Source organism: Lissotriton vulgaris, chromosome 1_1 (genome assembly GCF_964263255.1).
Source record: "Lissotriton vulgaris chromosome 1_1, aLisVul1.2, whole genome shotgun sequence".
Taxonomy (NCBI): Eukaryota; Metazoa; Chordata; class Amphibia; order Caudata; family Salamandridae; genus Lissotriton; species Lissotriton vulgaris.
The window spans coordinates 1,103,579,855-1,103,601,700 of record NC_141685.1 but is presented as its reverse complement, the minus strand read 5'-3'; the positions used below and the strand labels follow the sequence as shown (position 1 = coordinate 1,103,601,700).

The window sequence follows — 21,846 nt, the reverse complement described above, 5'->3', positions numbered from 1 at the left end:
GAAGGAAGGAGAAACAAAACAAGAAATGGTGGAGGAAATGTAATACATAAGAATGTAAAATAATGAATGAAGTGATTCAGGTGTTTACATTAGGAGAGAGAGTGGAGTTGGCAGGATCGTCAATTGTAGTTTTTTAAAAAGGTAGACCAACTTTGAAGAAAAATATCTGCTTGGTCCTGTAGGTTGTAAATTGTACGTTCATGGTAGGCCGTCTGCATCATTGCCATCAGCTATTCTTCTTGAGAATGTAGAGATGGGGATTTCCAATGACGTAAAAAGCAAATTTTTGCTGCAGCTAACGCTGTATGTAGGAGATAAATTTGTGGTTTTGAGAGCTTTGGGAAACAACGAAAATCATGCAAGGGAATGGAGGCAGATGTGAATGGTAAAGATAATGACATTGTGGAATGTAAAGTTTTGCCTATATAAGTCCAATAGGACCTGGTTTCTGGGCATTTGCAAATGATATGGGCTATGCCACAACCGTAAATAGAACATCTCCAGCAATTAGTGTGTGAGATTAGTCCAGCTTTATGTAATTTAATTGGTGACCAGTGCCAATCGTGAAGAATTTTGAATATACAAAATTTAAGCTTTGCTTCACATACTCCTTTATGTAATCCCTCTAATATCTGGTCCCATTCGGAATCCGTATAAGAAACGGATAAACGGGATTGCCATTTAGTTTGAATAGTATTAGAGAGGGATTGTAAAAATAGAGGAAACACAAAGTTTTCATAAAGACCTGAAGTCACTCCTTTAAACTTTCCCCACAAAATTAGGTAAGACAGTATTCGGGAGTAGCGAAGGGGGAGAACCTAGATGTTTCTTCAAACATTGTTGAAGTTGAGATTATTTAGAGAAGTGTTGTGTAGGAATATTAAATTCCTCACATAGTTAAGAGAAGTTTTTCAAATTCTCATCATGAAAAAGTTGGTCTAGGGAATGAATGCCAGCTGCATGCCACAAAGGCCAAAAAAGAGTACGACCATTGATACGAATAGCTGAATTATTCCATAAGGGAGCCTTAACATGAATACGTGCATTTGAGTCAAGTATACAATGTCCTCTTTGCCAAGATTTGTGCATGGCTGATAAAATCAGGTTTTTGGGGTCAGAGGAACTGGTACCACTACCATATAGAAGAGTAAGGCCTGAAGCCTTGGATAAAAGATGATGCTCAATGGAAACCCATTGCGGAATAACTTTAGTTCCTGGCAAAAAATAAGAGAATTGGGAGATGTGTAAAGCAAGGGAATAGTGTTCGATGGATGGAAGACCCATACCTCCATATAACTGGTGGGCCTTCAATTTTCCCATAGCAACACGTGGTCTCGCTGAGCCCCATATAAAAGTCTTGATCTTGGAATCTATTTATCTAAGGGTAGCCAGAGGAATCTGAAGGGGAAGGATGCCAAAAATATCAATAAAACGCGGAAGAGTGACAATTTTGATAGCCTGAACTCTACCCCAAAGAGATAGTCCTATAGTTTTCCATTTGTCAAAATCCCTCTGCATTTGGGAGAAAAGTGGAGCTAGATTGTCTGCAACCATATTTTGCAAACCTTTATTGACTAAAATGCCTAAATATTTAAGGTGTGAAGACTGACAATGAAAAGGAAATCCGTGAATCGCTGCCTTTGTAGTATCCTCAGAAATAGGTAATGCTTCACTTTTGTCCCAATGTATTTTATAACCCGAGAAGGAGGAGAAATCATTAATAATTTGAAGGAGGGATGGAAGAGATCGGGGAAGATTAGTAAGAGTAAGAAGGATATCCTCTGCAAATAAGTAAATTTTAGAATGACCAATTGGGAGAGGGACACTTATAATATCTTTATATTGACGGATTGTAGCAGCAAGGGGCTCCATTGATAAAAGAAAGAGAAGAGGGGATAGCGGGCAACCCTGGTGCGTTCCTCTCCAGGTCCGAAATGTATTCGATAAGAATCCACCACAATTTACCTGGGCTGAGGGGTCATCATACAACAAACAAACTTTATCTATAAATTGATCACCCAACCCAAATCTTTGCATTACAGTGAAAAGGTAATCCCACTCAATGCAGTCAAATGCTTTTTCTGCATCAAGCAAAAGGGCTAAGGCATCTTCCGAAAGACGTTTAGCAGACCACAATGTATGGGCCAGTGTACATAAATGATTCCGAGAGGAACGCCCTGGAATAAAACCCACCTGAGTATGGTGTATTAAGGAGGGCTGTATTTGCATAGTCGAGGCGCTAAGATTGAACTGTGATTTTAATATCACAGTTCAATAAAGAAATGGGACGATAACTACCCCATAGAAGAGGGTCATTGCCTTGGATGATTCTTTATCAGCCCCAAGAAATGCAGCATGTAAAGTATCAATAACGTTGTGACCTGCCCATCTATAAAATTCAGCAGGGAAACTAGCCTCCCCAGGAGCTTTATGATAAGGTAGAGCAGCAATAGCTTTAGAGATCTCATCTTTTGTGATTTCACCTTCAAGTAGCGCTCTACCACTGTCAGAAAGATAAGGAAGGTTCACCTTCGCTATAAAAGAAGACATCTTATCTAGATCTATTTGGTCTCCAGGAGTATACAGAGATTGATAAAAGGAGGCAAATTAATTAACTATTTCTTGGGGCCTTGTAAGTATGTCACCTTGAGACGACCGAATAGCTGAAATGGCCATTGCAGCTTCTCTTTGACGTAATTGTGCAGCTAATAATCGCCCAGCCTTCTCCCCTTGCTCGTAATGTCTCCCTTTCATTATTTGGGAAGCATATTCAGATTTAGATGTAAAGAGACTATTAAGGGACATGCATGCTTGCTCCAATAATTTGCGATTATGCAGGATAGGATCTGATGTATATAAGCGAAAGTAAGATTGGATGTCACGTTCTAATTCTGCTTGCTTTGCAATAATATTCTTATTGGCAAGCGCTGCATCATGCATTACCTGACCCCTAATAGTGGCCTTAGCTGCCAACAGTCCTGCTGGAAATGACAGAGCCCTGATTAATAGAAATGTAATCTTGGAGATGGGATTGTAATTGAAGTTTACCCTTGGGTGTCCTGTGTCGCTGAATACTCATATACCATGGTTTACGCCCTGCTCGAGATAAGCCTAGATCTAGAGATAAAAGAAAAGGAGAATGATCAGACAGGGCCACTTCTAAGATATGAGACTCTGTGACCAGTTGTACTGCTTTGTGTGATATCAGAAAATAGTCTAATCAGGAAAATGTGCCATGTGATGGAGAAAAGAATGTGTACTCTTTGTTCTGTGGATGACTGAGATGCCAATGATCAACCAAACCATAATCCGAGAGTATGTCATTTAAAATAGCTCTATCCGCTACATTGGCTCTGTCAAATTGACCTATTTTGTCTAGAATAGGATCCCGTACCAGATTCCAATCTCCACCAATAAGGTATTGCGAAGCATCAATCTCTGTGAGAAGACGGTTCAATTGAAGGAAAAAGGACTTTTTAGTACCAATTGGAGCATAGATTGATCCCATGCAAATGTAAGAGTCCCCAATACGCAGTTTGGCAAATACATCTCTACCATCAGGGTCTGACCAAGTCTTGGAGATCGTAACAGGAAGTGATCTCCGAATAAGGATTGCAACTCCACCTTTGCGAACAGGGTTAGCATTCGTAGAAGCATTTTTGTGAATACTGCTGTGAATAACCTTCCCCACCCAATCTCTGCAGAGTTTGTCAGATTCCATCTCATCAAGATGTGTTTCTTGTAGTAGAGATATGTCTATATGTTTGGACTGCAAATAAGAAAGTACTTTTTTCCATTTGATATAATGGGTGAGGCCATGAGCATTCCACGTAATAGTAGATGGGAAGCATTGTTTACAACGTGGGGATTACATCACGATGCTATTACATCGCGGTTTTCACAACGCAAGTCGTTACAACGACTTGGGCTGGATGGCGCTCTAGGACAAGGAATAGGTTAATTTTGTATCCAACACCTTCTCTACTGTATATAGACTGGAGTTGGAATCGTGAATTACACTACTCCTAAGTCCAGCGCCCTCCAACGCAAGTCGTTGTAATGACTTGCGTTGTAAAAACCGCAATGTAATGTACCGCGATGTAAATGTATCAGTTGTAACGTCATACATCCATAGTAGATAGAGAGTGAGTATGAGCCATGCTGAGATATAGTCAGAAGGAATTAAGAGTTCAGGAGTAAATGTATTAGTAAAAGTAAGAGATATGATAGATTAGTGGGAATACAATAAGAGGGAATAGGGCAGAGTGGAAAAGAAGAAAAGGGGAAGGGTACTCTGGCTGGTATGTAATAGAAAAGTGTAAGAGAATAAGGATTTTATGGGTTGAAAAGATAAGTGTTTAAAGCGAAGATTGAAGACTTGTGAATGAGAAACGTGATAGAGAAAGAAAAGATGAACAAGGTAACCTACAAAAATCGTATAGAACAATAGAAGATGATGTAAGAAAAAGCAAAAGAAAGGTCCTATAAGGATATTTTAAGAAGACCAACCTACACTAGATGCTCAATATACCTCTAACTGTCAACCGCGTGTCTGGGCTCACTAGAGCACCGCCGCTGCTAGGAACTCCATCAAGAGAATAACAATCATGACAATAAAAGGGAAAACTAAAATATATTAAAAGGCATTCAATTTCGAAGACACATGAACATAAAATTTGGCATTAAAACATGTGTAAAATTGGGAATACATTCATATGAATTCAAGAATTTGAAATACCTTAAGATAAATATATAAACATATAACTACAATTAATATACGATATAAGGCATAGCATTTAATATAATAGGCATAGATGCAAATTTACATAAAATAGTAAGACATTTATGCGAATAATGATGATTTCAAATATTTGATATAAAATTAAATAGTCATTATGACAAATGTTTTCTCAACAGGAGTAGATGGAAGAATAAATACAAATTATCTCCAAATAGGATTTTTATTAAAAGGATATATATAATCAGGAATATTTTGAGTCCCCAAATACTATAAAAATACTATAATTAAACTAAGTGTAAATCTTATATATCAAATATATTAACCCCTTCGCTGCGGCGGCTATTCCGCCGCAGCGCTAAGAGGGGGGTGCGCGCGGCGGCCGCATGCTTCTGACGGAACCGCTCCGTCACGGCTCGCGGGTGAGCTGTGCTTGTGACGGAACGGTTCCGTCACGAACCCGCCCGCCCATTATTTCGTCAGCGCAGGCGCGGAATTCGCGCCGCGCAGGCACGGCGAGCGGGCCGTGACGGAACCGTTCCGTCACTAGCACAGCTCACCCGTGGCTTGTGACGGAGCGGTTCCGTCACAAGCATGCAACGGGCTAACACATTTAAAAAGATAGAATATTAGTGTAAGGGTGTATTTAAATATAATCGAGAATATCATAACAATATGTATGTACAAACTCTTGAACAATACTTACCTGACGCAGGACCCACCTAAGAGTTTCATAGAGGATTATTTCAATGGAGTTTAAACCACTGTAAATTACATGCAATAGATACATTAAGAACTTCTAAATATATTTTGTGTTAAATTGAATATACAAATTAATAAAGACCTTAGAAAATACTTATCTATCTATAACCTAAAGAAATTCATGAGAATACAGTATGATAATGTAAGGCTCTAATGGAAAGGAAGATCATATCAGAGCCTATTCTCCATCTGAGGCAGATTTTAGAGGAGATCGGGATTTGTCCCTATGACGATCTTGTGTAAGAGCGAAGAATGCCTGTAAAGCAGAAGCTTTGGTTTCATATGTGCGATTCAGTCTTTCATATGTGCGATTCAGTGTTGCAAGGTCTCTGCCTCGATGACGAACTTCACTGGAGTTGTGGAGTAGATTATCAAAAAGTTGTTGAAAAGATTTAGAACTTGAAGTAGACTGATCAGTAGGAGGATGCTGTACATCCATATCTTGAAGTGAAATGCACTCCAGAAAGTGTTGTAAGTCCTTAGGATTATAAAAATCCTTTGATTCTCCATTTTTGGTGATACGGAAACGAGAAGGATCAAATAATCTATATTTTATGTCAATCTGCCTAAGTTGTGGCCTCATGGATAAAAATGCCTTTCTTATTTCATTGGTCTCGTTTGAAAAGTCAGCAGCCATGTGTATTTCTTGACCATCATAAATGTAGGAGCCCGGCTTGCGTGCCTCCATCAATATTTGTCGTACTTGGTCATATCATAAAAAACAGGCAATTAGGGGTCTTGGGTGAGAACCTATCCCTTTGCGTGGTGGACCAATTCTATGGGCACGTTGAATTTCCAACAATGGTTCAAAGGTGATACCAAGAAGCTTGGGGAGAACATTACATTAAAATAATCGAGCATTGTGACCTTCAACTTGTTCTAGAAAACCAAAACATCTGATATTATTCCTTCTATTTCGGTCTTCCAAGTCCACAAGCTTACTGCGGAAGAATGATAAGTCTTGGTATTTGCGTTGTACTGATTCAAGACTAGCTTCAACCACAGTTAATTGCTGGTTTAATTCCTCCGCTTTAGAATGGAATTGTGTAATATCCGCCCTCATGGACTTGGTTCTGATGTGAGGGAAAAGATATTGGTACCCATGTCCGTCAAACGAGAACTGATTGATGAGGCTTCTTGTAAAATACAGCTCAAAGTATCTCCTGAAGAATCAGTTGAGGTAAACAAAGGGTTGGCTAGAAGTTGGGGAAACTGAACCTTTCGCAGACATGGTGCGCGGTTGATTGAGCGCTTCTGTAAAAGTAGGTTGTTTAGAAGTCTTGTTTCCATTCTTGTGGGTAGACATTTGTGGAGCAGTAGCTGAACTAGCAGCCCGAAGAATTGCTTATAAATTCACTGCAAGGCTGACAGAATTATTTGTACTCGATGTGAGAAGTGTGTCAAAAACGCCGCTCTTCTAAGTCTGTCAGACTGTCTGTCAAAATGTAAAATAGCTGACTTGACTTATCAACAGTAATAAAAACTTTCACATGACATCATAACATCATGAAAGATAGTGTAATCCTGTCAGAGCGGGCGAGACAACTGGCGCTTGGCGTGCAATATACCATGAAGAGCTTCGCTTCACTTTTAAATGCAAAATTATTAGAATACACCGCTCTTCAAGACAAACATTTATAGTGACCATGTATCAGAGGAAAATGCCAACGAGAAATTTCCGTCATTTAGGCTATGAAGCTGAGGTAATAAAAATTGTTGACTGAGAGTGTAATTCACTGACTTTCCATTAATGAAAACAGAAAATTTGCATGAAGCATCGACAGCTCTTACCACAGGAAAAGAGCCGGAGTCAAGAAGTGCATTTTTCTCCTCAGAGTCTGGCGACGCGATATCAGAGTCCACACATGGGGTGGTAGAATCTGCATTCCAGCTACGCAAGAGCTGGTGCTTCACTGCGTCACGAGGCCCAACACGCGATTCCAAGTCAAGGAGATTTTCGAGGAAAACAGAGCCTTAAAGGTACTCATTTGGCCCCGAAATTCAGACCAAATGAAGTCACCTTATTCGGGTCTTTGAAACCGCCACTTCTGTAGTCACGTTGATGCTGGAAGGAGTGCTGCCTCTATCAGGAATTCGTCCCGAAGCGGAGCTCCTCGTTCCGGCGGCCATCTTCCTGCGTGGCCAGACCACGCCCCCCCCAGGTTGATTATGAAAGTGCTGAGTGAACTGTTTTATGCAAATGGAAAGAAAATGTGGGTGGTTGTGTATGAGGAGAAAAGTTGACCTAAATCTGAAGAAGACACAGGACTGATGGAGGTGGTTGGACATTGGGGAGTTTATGATTCAAAGATGCAGGGCCTGATTTAGATCTTGGTGGTATGTTTACTCATTTGTAATAGTCTGCCCGCCTGAGTTAGATGCAGGCGGAGCTTAGGTTTAAACACGGCGGAGCCTACTCCATCTCCGCCGTAATTAAACCCATTCGATGGCCCTTCGGAGTAAAGGCCATCGGAGGACGACCTCTAATTCTTCCCACCTGATTTAGATGGGCAGAATGAGATATCAGTTTTTACGGAATATGCCCAATGTATGCTGTTAGGAGTTGGAATAAAGGAATACATGTATGGATTTGTTTGCTGGAGGAAAGAACTTTCATACAGATTTCTTCTATTCATGTGGGTGCTGGATACCACACAAGACTTTACTGATTCCCCCAAAGCCCCCCTATCACAATATGATCTCTGTGTATTTGTGCTGGAACAGTTTTCAGTTCCTTTGATGAAATGCAGGATTTTTCAGCATTTATCTGATAGACATATTTGACATAAGTCTGACAACAGGTAGGTAGTTGGCAGCCTGCACTTTATTTATTTATTTATTTTTTGCAGTAGTCAACAATTGGCATAATGAAACCTCCAATATGAGACATAATGAGACCTCTGTAAAGCATTTAATATTGTGAAAGCTTCCAATTAAACAAATGAACATTAAACTATTTGTCTAGATTATATTTGCAGGTTGAGTCATGCAGACTATCTTGCGGACAAATATCATACAGTGCCTCATACACAGGGGCCATCTTCATATTGTTTTTTCCACTTTAGGTCAATCCATGCATCTTTTGAAAAGACACTGCTAGCCATACAAAGCTCTAAAAATAGGGAAAGACTCTTCTGTGCCAGAAGAAATTAAAAATGTTAAGTGTGGTCCACACCACCTAAGCTCCTCAGAACTTAATCAGCAGTTGCAATAAAAAGAGTACAAGAGGGGTAAATTCAAACAAAAAATAGTTCTGACGTCAAAAGCGGTGGCTCCCAAAACACCAAAGGCTATTTGTGCTTGAAAGAAGTTGCAAAACTAGTGTTGAAAAACGTAACCGCATATCTATTTGATTCCAAAAAAATACTCTGCCCTCACTGCAGAAAGAACCGGAGAAACAAAATATACGCAAACATATTCACGGGGGTTAAGTAACAAAAAACAATAAGGGGATTTAAAGTTTTGCGGTACAGGTGAACCACTACAAAACTCTCATTTCTCCATCTAATTTAGACGTGGGATGAACCACAGGGTTTGTGCCAATGCAAACTCAGTTCACACTACTGGCACAACCCTTGATCTGGTGCCACCTCCCTTACTAGGCTGCCATACCTTAGTGATTGTCCACCTTCTCAGGTAGGGTTCAGTTGCTATCGCTAGATTTCCCTGCCCGGTCTGACATGTTAGGTGGTGGTCCTGGGCTGGGAAATGACTTCATAGCTCGACGCACAGGGAGAAAATGCTATATATATTAGGCTAATTAACCTATTGTTTTTCAAAAACAGATCGCCTCTTTGGGAGTTTATTTTTTTAAAACGGACAGAAATGCAGAGCCAAAACATGGCACCCATTAGGCATTTCCCTCAGCCTATAGTGTAGGCAGTTCTACCTCAGACATAGAGATCAGGGTCGGACTGGCCTGTTGGGCAACGAGGCATTGCCTGAAGGCCTGGTCTGACAGATCAGTGTGCAAGCCATTTTTTAACATTTTGTGTGGTGGTTTTATGGCCAGGTGGGACGGGTTTTGCTGTTCAATACACTGATATGAAATGGAAATGTGTGCCAGTTTTTAAGCTATCTGGTTCGCTAATGGGTCCACTTTTTTGGTGTGCAAGCCCAATTTATATCCCAGTTAGTTGCGGCTCCTCCGGTATGGCGGAGTAGCGTCGCCCCACTGCTTTTATGTAGTGCAACGTAAGGAAACATAAAATGATAATAACTTTAAGGTATCTTTACTTTACGTATTTTAACTTTATCACTTTATGTTTCTGTGCTGCTTTCCCGGAGGGCGGGTAGGCGGAGCTGCTCTGCTCTCGGAGTAGGGTAGGGCAGGGGAGGAGTTGTTGTCCACTCTTAAGTGCACATGTCTGTTTGGCCGGCCCTCTCAAGCCGCCCAAATCAGTCACGCACACTTTCTCTGTTCTCCATGCAGGCTGCATTACAGCCTGCATGGAGAACATGCCCAGGCTGCCATTCCCTATCTGAGCATCGAACCAGGATGCTCAGACCAATCACAACACTGCATTGCAGCGTTGGGATTGGCCAGGGAGCCTGGGTGCTTACCAATCACAATGCTGCATTGCATTGGTTTGGGGAGCCTGGCTTTGCTTCCTGTTCCTTGAGTCAAGACGAGGAGAGCAGGAGCAGAGACACAGGACCCGGCGGCAAGATAAGTGTTTATTTATTTTTATACATTGCGCATAACCTCCTTCCCCCCCACAGGCACTCCTCCCTCCCTCCCTCCCCCCTTGCCTACCCCACCACCCGCGGACCATGCCAGCCACCACTGGTCCCAGTCCAACCCTGATAGTGATTCCTAAAAGACAGGTGGGGGTTTCTAAATAGAGTGGGCTTCCCAAATAAGAATTGAGCCATTACATTGTCAGCAGGCCTGAGGCCTAGCTGGAACAAGTAGCTATGCATATGAACAACCCCAGCTGTCTTTCATGGCAAAGTACTTGCAAATATCTTGCACCCATGGTTCAGGGATCAGCTGTTAGTTCCTTGACTGTTGAACAGTGATTACTGCTTTATAGCTAGTTGTGCACAACTGAAATACCCTTAAATGCATTCAATCATACATACATGCAAGCAAGGTCATTGCTAACGTGTATCCTAATATCGAGGATTTTCCCAGTGTTCTTGGTACTCATTGTGACATTCCTTTTTTTAACAGATTATATTTCCTTTGTTTCTAGTTGAACACGTCAGGTTACGTACATTTTCTCTGTTGCCTCTCTGCCACTCCTTCACGTTTACGTTTTCATGTTGTTTTATCACCTTCCTACATAGCACGCATCCATTTTAAGAATAACCCCCTCCTCCCATATCCCAACTGCCGGTCGTTATTAGTGTCCTGTTGGGCTCGTATGGGGCGCCCTAACCTCATTGTGACATTCTTCTTATAAAAACACTGTCCTCTCGAATAAGATGCCAACTTGCATGCTCCGGTTCTGAGCTTTTATAGTGTATTTCTAACTGTTCTGTCTTTACATTTCATTTAGGATCCGACATGGTGGAGGCTGAGTTCAGTGACATCCGTATCGTAACATCGCCGTATAAAATCCTCTTCAGCAAAACACCCAAATACTTCAAGCCCGCCGTGCCCTATGTACTTACGGTAAGATCGATTCTGTTAAAATCCAATGTTCTATATTTTTTTTAATTCACTTTAGGGAGTCTAGTTGAGTCCAAGTTTAGTGTGGAAACATTATTGAACTAAGAAGTTAAAGCACCAGACTTCGATTGGCAAAATGTAGAATCACGTGTCCGTCTCTAGTCTTCTGTACAATCGAGTGTAACTTTCCTCAGTCACCAAGTAACCAGCCTTGTGCCTAGATGGAAGACTGCTCGAAAATCCTAATTAATGTTACCTCTACGCATGTGCTGCCCTTTGTCAATCTGCCGTTGCTTTGCCTCAAATACAGTGCACGCTGATCCAAGGTCCAGGTGTGGAGGGGCCAGAGACTGTCATCTCAGAGCTCGAGGTTTGAAGGGTAGAAAGTTCAGTCAGAGAAAGTCCGGTTTGACCAACTCCTTGGAAAGTGACAAGCCGCACTCATGTTTCCAACTTATGGTATCACCAGTGGTTGAGGTAGCAGAGTGGAAAAAAAAACATTTGAAGGGCTCTACACCCTCTCCTCATTTAAAGTAAGGTTGAGGTACCATTTAACTGAGTCTTTTACTTCATGGCCTTGAAGACATCCTGGAGACATGAGGGCAACCCTACAAATAGGTGACACCTGAAAACCGAGGATCTGTGCTGGGCTGGGGCCACGCCACTAAACCTACCTGCGTGAAACACGAAGCGCCGGTGGGAGAGGAGCGAGGAGGATTATGGACCGGTACCGCCTAATCCCCCTCCCGTAAATTAAAAAGATCCAAGGGGTTGGTGGAACCTCCCCCCGTTCTTTCCCCAATGGGAAAGCAATTCAGACACCACTACTTGTTTGGATTAGGGGTCATATACTCCGGCCGTATTTTGTTACAAAATAAAAACATTCAAATGATGATTATTTACATTATATACAATATGCAGAAAGTCCAATACATTGATAGGTACAAGGTGTTCGTTGGCTAACCTTATCATGTCTCTAATACAGATCCATTCCTATCGTATTCTAATTGATGCTTATGATTTACTTTCTGCGTATCCCTGTTAGAGCAAGGTCAATGACTGACAGTCCCAGATACCAAACTATCTTCCCAGGACTCCTATCGGAGCGATGTTGCGAAGGGGGTCCAGCTTACCGTGAGATACCTCCCCCGGGCCTCCTCTATGCTCAGACTCTCAACTCCATTATGGGACCCTGTAATTATGCGTCCATTCGCCCTTGAGCGCATGCGTGTGCGGGTGCGGCCCCCTGGCTGACTGGAAGCGTGACTCCCCGGCCCGCACCCATCCAACCGACCGGCTGAAACTGCCCCTTGGAGTTCTATGAGAGAGGTCCTCTGTCTTCCCCTCGGGCGTGCCCCTTTGATAAAGGTGATGCCCTCTTAAAGGACAGCAAACTATTCTCACCAATCATGACCTTACTGCCTCAGGCCAGCATAGTTGACCAACTAACTGGCCTCCCCCTCTGTTCACCCAGAAGGTCATGCACTGCGCCTTGCACCCTCTAGCCATGCTAGAATGTCTTCCATGAAACCCTGGTATCCTCTAGCTGAGAGGTGAACCCCATCGGGTAAAAATAATTTGTCACCCCGGATGTACCCATGTCCTATCTACCTCAACGTGAGGGTCCTGAACAGCTTTTCCATCTTGTTGTTGATCCTTTTTACTGAGTGATTCAATGCCCGCACTGACTCCCCCCCTCTCCACTGAAACCTTGGGATCATGAGAGACCAGACAATAATTGCCTTGGAGCATCTCTTCGCCAGCCATCCCACCTCAGTGAGCAGGCCCCCCCCAACAGCCCTTCGCGTCATGTGAACCAAGTCGTTACCCCCTAAATGCAAAATACAGACCGAAGGGGATCTCTTGCTGCTACACAGTGCGTGCTCCATCCAATTCCTGAATTGCCTAATGCACAGACCACCCTGCCCATGAAATACCAAATTCACCCCTGCCTGTTGTGCCCTAACCTGGAAGGCACCTGTAAAGAAATCGGTTAGTCGTGAACGTAAGAATGCCCGGTGATCCAGGCATCTTGTTCTTCCTGGGCCCAGACGTGAACCTGCGCCATAACGTGTCCCGTGAACTCTTGTACTGTTGATCACTGGCCTCTTGCATGGCAGGATGGCATCGCCTGTGCGGAATAGTGACCCACTGCACGCTTCTTCCCTGCGTCGCAGGCTGAAGAAATTGCAAAATCAAACAGTGAGAAACAACCGTCAGTTGATCTCCATGCACCTGGTCATAGCATATCTAAGTGCACATAGCGTTTATAACAGGTTTGATGAGCGTCTTCCTATCCTTTGGACCTCAGTCCCGCTAAGCCCTCTGGCAACTGCTTTAGTAGCGGCCCCTATTCTAAAGGAGTGGGTCCCAAAAACGGCTGGATCCATATTGGCCTTCCTCATGGCTAGCCCCATAACCAGGCCCGGACTGGCGGTTGCGGGCACCGGGCAATCCCCCGGTGCGCCGCAATGGTGGGGGCCGGTCTTGGGCCCCTGGGGGCCATTTTTGTTACAGGGCCGTGTAACAAAATCGTCCGAAAACCGGCCCTGGCAACGAGCGCGGTCGCAACCCCAACCCCCCCCCCCCGGAGGTAGGGGGGGGCGGCCGAGCACTTTGCCAGGGCCTGTTTTGGTTCTCAGTCCGGACCCCTTGCAGCCCTTGGCCGTTGTTCCATGAATGTCTCCAGCCTAGTAACCGGGGAGCAGAGGCTACCGCTAAAACTGTGCAGTATTATGCCTTCCCCCCTGCCCTCCTGACCTGTTTTGTAAAAGGGGAGTTATATCATAACTGAATCCTCCCCCACCTTGACATGTCCCACTTGCAGGCCCCCCTGCCAATCCCCTTTATTCTTTGCCACTAGTTTCCCTAACCTGAAAGCACCATAGAAGGCTAAGCAAAATGCTGCTTGGAACAGAATTGCCTCCCCTGGGGTATTACAGACCTGCTGTAAGGCTTCCATTAAGGTGGCCAGAATGTGAATACCTATTGACCTTCTCTCATTGGGCTGGCCACCTTGTAAACGCTGCCACCCTTTCAGAGCTTTCCGCACCATGAAGGTACCCGTATGATCGCCCCCCCTTTTAATTTTGCAAAAAAGCAGCTCGCTGTGACATGACACCTGGCTGCTGCCGCAGAGCATCCCTTCTCCCTCATGGCCTTTAGAAAGGAAACCAAAGAAACAGTGTCCTGCCACTTCTGCTCTCAATGTTCCCCCAAATATTGGCAGTATGCCCAAAACGCCCCTTCATATGCCTTCCTGGTCCTGGGTGCTAGGCTAGCTGCCACGAGGCCCGATAACTGGAGGCACCAAGCTGCCAAAGTTTTCTGGAAAAGGTGTTGGAATTGCCGCTGCTTCTGGGTGGTGTGACCGGAATACCTGCATCTTGAAACGAGATAGGGCGTCAGCTGCATTATTGAGTGCCACCGGCACATGCTTATCCCTAAACACCATGTTCATTTTCATGCATTGCAGTATTATTTCTTTCAGTAGCTGCAACATCATGGTGCAATTCACTGTCTGGGTATTACTGCGCCACTGTCATATTGTCTGACCAGAATACCACATTTTGGTTTCTCAATTGCTCAGGCCAGACTGACAGCGCCACCAGGATGGGAAATAGCTCCAGAAAGCTTATGTTGGTCTATAGCCCAGACTCTTCCCACCACGTTGGCCAACGCTGCGCTACCCATGCTGAACCCAGGATGGCACCGAACCCCTCACTCCCTGCTGCGTCTATCATTAGTCCAACCTCTGGGCTAGACCTGGGGGTGCAGGGCCACACCAACCTACCATTGAAATCGTGCAGGAATGCTTGCCATAATTGCATGTCCTGCTTGACCTCGCCGGATAGTCTGGTTTTGGTGATACTTCTCCTTAAGTCCTGACATAGCCTGCGCAATCGTGCGCGAGAAAGGGCGTGCCATGGGTATTGTTCTAAGAGCAAAATGTAACTGCCCCAGCACATGCTGCAATTGGTATAGTGTAACCTTCTCCTTTACCAAGCACACCTGTAGTTCTTTCACAAATGCCTCCACCTTTCCGTTCTGGTAAGCGTGAAACTCCCTGTATTGAATCCAATTCTATTCCTAGAAATTCTATTGTTGTGCTGGGCCCAACCGTTTTTTTCCTTCGCTAGTGGCACGCCTAGCTCTTGCATGAGTGCTCAAAACTGCAGCAATGCCACCCTGCAGGCGCTCGAGTCTGGTGGTCCTAGGAACAAAAAATCATCCAGGTAATGCAGTACCCTGCTGTACCCTGCTGTTTGCTTGAACACCCACTCCAGAAAAATACTACATTTCTCAAAGTATGTGCATGACACTGAGCAACCCATGGGCATGCACTTGTCTACATATTACCTATCTCTGAATTGGAAACCTAACAAATAGAAATCTAGTGGGTGGACAGGCAACAATCGGTAAGCGGATTCAATGTCAGATTTAGCCAGAAGAGCACCACGCTCCAAGTCCCTGAGCATCTCCACTGCTTGGTCAAAGGATGAGTACTTGATGCTGCATAAGGCACCGTCAACGGCGTCATTCAGGGACTGTCCCCTGAGGGACGAGAGATTATGAATCAACCGGTACTCCCCCTGTTCTTTTTTGGGAACTACCCCTAATGGGGAGCAGACAAAATTGTGCACCGGTGGGTCCATAAATGGGCCCGCCACCCTCCCCAGTCTAACCCCCTTCTCAATCTTTGAAGCCGCAACCCCCTCATTTTTTCTGACTGAGACTTGGTTCCTGCAGTATGACACCCCAGTGTAACCAGGCGCGGGGATTCAGAAACCTTCCATAAAACCTTCCCTAGGGGTTTTAGCAGCATCTGAGCAGTGGTATTTGTTAAGCCAGGGAATTATGGGCACTCATTATTATGGGAGATCCAGCCTTGCTAAGGGACACGCTTTCAATCTTGCTTCTTGCCCCCTTTCGCTCTTGTTCTCTTAAAGCATTTGGATTCAGGGTGGGAGGAATTGCCATAGAAAGCACAGGAATGTTTAAATCTACATATTCCTGCTGGCCTGTTACATGTGCGATTGTTAAAATCCCAACATACTCCCTTTTTTACCCGCCCCCTGTCTGTCCCGGCGGGCCTGAACGAATGGACTGCCCCCGAAATGTGTCTTGCGAGTTTCCCCTTGTGCTTTCTTGTGTAGCCTGACTGAAATGATTCAGGTGTATGACCATGTCCTGCTGGTTCCAACCCAAGGAGGAATCAGATGCCTTAGCTCTCATAAACCCCGTATCATAGCCTTTCCACCCTTGCCCCCCATTCTTATTATGGGCGCACGTGATCCTATTCTGGTAACATGCCATCTCAGAATCTAGTGCCGGAAAACGCTCACACATATATGTTGTAAAACCTTTTATCCAGTTCGCCAAATTTTCCTCCACACTGTATTTTAATAATATGTTTGACCATTCCCTGGGATGAGTACACTCTTTGTTTTTCTTGGCCTCTTCCCTTTCAGCTTTGTCTATCAACAAGGAGAATATATTAACATATGCGCCCTTCCAGATCTTCTCCTTTGTTACCTGGGACAAATGCCTCCCCAGTTGCTCCCTAGATGACCGTATTTCCCCCAAACCTAGAGGTGGTAGGGACTTTGCATTACTTGTTGGAATTGTATCCGTTGGCTTGGATGCTCCTGGCTCAGTGGGCGGGAGTATAGGTGCAGGAACTCCACCGTTCCCTACCGGGGTTGCATTCCCTGGGGCCACACCCCCTACGGGTGCTGCTGGCCCTTCACTTGGCCTGGCCTTGCTGAGCTCCTCCATTATTTTTCTAGCCCTCTCTTTCACAACCCCCCCCACTCCCGGACATTCCCGCTGGAGGAGACCAGTTCCCCACCTTTTCCAACCATGGGAGTAATGCCGCCAAGTTGGCCACCATATCGGGCTGTGCTGGAATGTCCCCTTCAGGGCTCGCCCCCTGAGGGACATGAATGGGCTGAGGTGGCGTATCGGTCACCTGGGCCTACCCCCTGCCATCCCATCAAGCTCCTTGGTCTTTTCCTGCAGTTCTGCTATGACCTGCCCCATCACTGCCATTTCCCACAACATTTTATTCATGAGCCCCTCCATGCGTGAAGGCTGCTCACCCCGCTTTGCCTTAGGGGCCATTGTTTATGTGCCATACGTACCTAAGCCCCCAAATTAACCTCACAATCACAGCTCGTTGAGCTTAGGTCTGGGACACACCCAAACCCTTACCTGGCAGTTGTAACAGCTACCAGCCAGCAAGCACCCACGCAACCAGAGCCATGCCTACCAGCTAATCTAGTGGGTCAGAGGAATAAACTCCAACCCGCGTGGCCTCAGGAAGTGATGGTACTGCGGCTTGCCGGTGCGGCCTCTCAATGATTCCTGCCAAAGAAACGCTCTGTCCGTGTACAGTTTCTTGAAATCTCTGCAGTACAATCGGGGGCGGGGTGAGATGAAAGAAAACAGAAAGTGTTTTCCCTGTTCCTACCCCCTTACAGTTATGCACCACAAAAGCCACTCCAGCACAACCTGCGTGGGGATCCCCCACCACATGGCTCTACTACCGTTTTCTAAAAAATTAATGAGACCACGCTCGCTTTCCCGAATAAAGCCCGATACACCCGCTGTCTGCGCGCGTTCCCGCATCGTTTGTGGGCCCGAAACAACCACTGATAATACAGTAGGCCTGTAAGTATCTAACTCCGGTGCAGGACACAGCTGATGACTAGCCTGCAGCTGCCTTGTTTGTCCCACACATGCTTGCAACGCTTAAAAAGCACACCCGGGCGCTGCACTCGGCGCCAAAAAAAGAGCTGATTGCTTGCTCCACTATTTAACAGCTGCTCCTGTGTCCCGGGATGCCCCCGCTGCCTGTGTATCCTTTTACTAAACTGCTGCTACCCCCTGAGCCCAAACCAGCTGATCGCTTGCTCCGCTAATGTAGCAGCTGCTCCTGTGCCCCCGGGATGCCTCCGCTGACTGCGCGTCCCTTTAATTATCCACCGCTGCTTGAGCCCTGTGTGCCTTTACTGTTTGCATGTCCCGCCAAACAGTCCCCGTCCGTTGTTCAAGGGATAACAGCTGATCTCTGGCCCGCTGTAGCTCTTCGCTAAACGCCGTGCCTCCCCAGAACGTGCTGATGAAGCCGCCTACGCTGTCCGTAGTCTCCGGCCCTGCTTCTGTCCTCCGCTGCTACGAGCCCGCGCACACTTGTTCTTCTGCCGCTCCCTCCTGTAGAAGCGCTTCTCTGCCAATCTCGATCCTGTAGTAAAAAGAAAGAAAAAAGATGTTAACGGGCCTCCCCACGGACCGGCCCAGGCAACAGGTGTCGTGTCCAGAAAAGGGAGCAGAGCGAAGAGAGAGCCTTTTTGCTCCGCTCCCTTTTAAAGCAGTAGATGGGGCAAAACCAGTTTTGTCCGGTCTGCCCCTGTGTTGCGACTGCGCCAACTGACCCGGAAGCTCTGTGAAGTGCTTCCGGTTCAGTACGCAACGCACTCTGATTGGGTGACCCCGTGGAAGGGCGGGGCCGGCTCTACCGCCATAATGGCGGCAAGCTCGATGCCGAGCCCGCCTGTTCAAGGACTCCATTACAGAGACTCCCTGGCACCACTATAACTGCTGCTGTGCCCCGAGGTGTATAAATTATCACTGAGGCTCCTACGGCACAGGGCGGGTATGGGACGGGCACGGGCCACGCCAGGGGCGAGCCCATCCCGTGGCCGTCAGCGACAGAAAGAGACAGGCTATTTTACCAGACCCAGTGTCCTGGGGACTTGTGGAGTATCTTGTGTGTGTCGAACCTACAGCCAAGGGTTGTTATCCTGCTTTTACTTTGACTTAGTCTTCATTGCCTGTCCTCGTTTCGTGCTTTTCTGACTCTGTGGCTTTTGACCTCTGGCTTTGAAATCTGGGCCCTGGTGGTCGTCAGTGTGACAATTGCTTATTATTTCAACTACACCTATTTTTCCCACAGCAGATTTCCCTCTGTATTATAAAGGGTTTTCTTATTAACGTTACTTGCTGGGACTTTTTTGGTTGTACTGGCCATGGTAAAAAAAACATCCTCCGTCCATCACCACCCTCTTTTGTACCGCTTTGGCTGCCATAAGTGTGGCAGGGTATGCTCAGACGTGAGTGCCTTGCTCACTTTGCACTGGATTCAAGCAAGCCGGGCTGAAGACGGCTGGAATGCCAGAAACCGGTCCTCGGAAGCTTGTTTCCGGTCCAGGGAAGGCATGGCTTGGCCGTTCGGACTGGACTGTTACCATGAGGCACAGGGTCAGACTGATTTGCATATAGCCATGTCTGGACTGGGGTGGCAGAGTGCGCTAAAGAACGGTGATGGATCAAACCCAGATCTTTTGACTGGGTGTGAGTGTTTGATTGGTTCGGATACTCTGTCCATCACCACCCCCTTTTGTACCGCTTTGGCCGCCATAAGTGTGGCAGGGTATGCTCAGACGTGAGTCCCTTGCTCACTTTGCCACTGGATTCAAGCAAGCCGGGCTGAAGATGGCTGGAATGCCAGAAACCGGTCCTTGGAAGCGTTGTGTCCGGTCCAGGGAAGGCATGGCTTGGCAGTTTGGGCTGGACTGTTCCCATGAGGCACAGGGTCAGACTGATTTGCATATAGCCATGTCTGGACTGGATTGGCAAAGTGGGCTAAAGAACGGTGATGGATCAAACCCAGATCTTTTGACTGGGTGTGAGTGTTTGATTGGTTCGGATACTTCGTCCATCGCCACGCCCTTTTGTACCACTTTGGCCGCCATAAGTGTGGCAGGGTATGCTCAGACGTGAGTCCCTTGCTCACTTTGCCACTGGATTCAAGCAAGCCGGGCTGAAGACAGCTGGAATGCCAGAAACCGGTCCTCTGAAGCTTGTTTCCGGTCCAGGGAAGGCATGGCTTGGCAGTTCGGGCTGGACTGTTCCCATGAGGCACAGGGTCAGACTGATTTGCATATAGCCATGTCTGGACTGGGGTGGCAGAGTGGGCTAAAGAACGGTGATGGATCAAACCCAGATCTTTTGACTGGGTGTGAGTGTTTGATTGGTTCGGATACTCCGTCCATCACCACCCCCTTTTGTACCGCTTTGGCCGCCATAAGTGTAGCAGGGTATGCTCAGACGTGAGTCCCTTGCTCACTTTGCCACTGGATTCAAGCAAGCCGGGCTGAAGACGGCTGAAATTCCAGAAACCGGTCCTCGGAAGCTTGTTTCCGGTCCAGGGAAGGCATGGCTTGGCAGTTCGGGCTGGACTGTTCCCATGAGGCACAGGGTCAGACTGATTTGCATATAGCCATGTCTGGACTGGGGTGGCAGAGTGGGCTAAAGAACGGTGATGGATCAAACCCAGATCTTTTGACTGGGTGTGAGTGTTTGATTGGTTCGGATACTCCGTCCATCACCACCCCCTTTTGTACCGCTTTGGCCGCCATAAGTGTGGCAGGGTATGCTCAGACGTGAGTCCCTTGCTCACTTTGCCACTGGATTCAAGCAAGCCGGGCTGAAGATGGCTGGAATGCCAGAAACCAGTCCTCGGAAGCTTGTTTCCGGTCCAGGGAAGGCATGGCTTGGCAGTTCGGGCTGGACTGTTCCCATGAGGCACAGGGTCAGACTGATTTGCATATAGCCATGTCTGGACTGGATTGGCAAAGTGGGCTAAAGAACGGTGATGGATCAAACCCAGATCTTTTGACTGGGTGTGAGTGTTTGATTGGTTCGGATACTTCGTCCATCGCCACGCCCTTTTGTACCACTTTGGCCGCCACAAGTGTGGCAGGGTATGCTCAGACGTGAGTCCCTTGCTCACTTTGCCACTGGATTCAAGCAAGCCGGGCTGAAGACAGCTGGAATGCCAGAAACCGGTCCTCTGAAGCTTGTTTCCGGTCCAGGGAAGGCATGGCTTGGCAGTTCGGGCTGGACTGTTCCCATGAGGCACAGGGTCAGACTGATTTGCATATAGCCATGTCTGGACTGGGGTGGCAGAGTGGGCTAAAGAACGGTGATGGATCAAACCCAGATCTTTTGACTGGGTGTGAGTGTTTGATTGGTTCGGATACTCCGTCCATCACCACCCCCTTTTGTACCGCTTTGGCCGCCATAAGTGTAGGAGGGTATGCTCAGACGTGAGTCCCTTGCTCACTTTGCCACTGGATTCAAGCAAGCCGGGCTGAAGACGGCTGAAATTCCAGAAACCGGTCCTCGGAAGCTTGTTTCCGGTCCAGGGAAGGCATGGCTTGGCAGTTCGGGCTGGACTGTTCCCATGAGGCACAGGGTCAGACTGATTTGCATATAGCCATGTCTGGACTGGGGTGGCAGAGTGGGCTAAAGAACGGTGATGGATCAAACCCAGATCTTTTGACTGGGTGTGAGTGTTTGATTGGTTCGGATACTCCGTCCATCACCACCCCCTTTTGTACCGCTTTGGCCGCCATAAGTGTGGCAGGGTATGCTCAGACGTGAGTCCCTTGCTCACTTTGCCACTGGATTCAAGCAAGCTGGGCTGAAGACGGCTGGAATGCCAGAAACCAGTCCTCGGAAGCTTGTTTCCGGTCCAGGGAAGGCATGGCTTGGCAGTTCGGGCTGGACTGTTCCCATGAGGCACAGGGTCAGACTGATTTGTATATAGCCATGTCTGGACTGGGGTGGCAGAGTGGGCTAAAGAATGGTGATGGATCAAACCCAGATCTTTTGACTGGGTGTGAGTGTTTGATTGGTTCGGATACTCCGTCCATCACCACCC

General features: G+C 46.5%; 1 protein-coding gene across 2 annotated transcripts in view; it reads left to right on the top strand.

Moving 5' to 3' along the window:
- The window catches only part of LOC147748681 (A.superbus venom factor 1-like), a 1,130,076-nt gene that overhangs the window by 203,654 nt on the left and 904,576 nt on the right, over positions 1 to 21,846 (top strand). For both annotated transcript variants that reach the window (XM_086963555.1, XM_086963554.1), the window contains exon 10: positions 11,005 to 11,120. In XM_086963555.1, the coding sequence (XP_086819681.1) occupies positions 11,005 to 11,120 (116 nt within the window). The remainder of the gene's footprint in view (positions 1 to 11,004; positions 11,121 to 21,846) is intronic.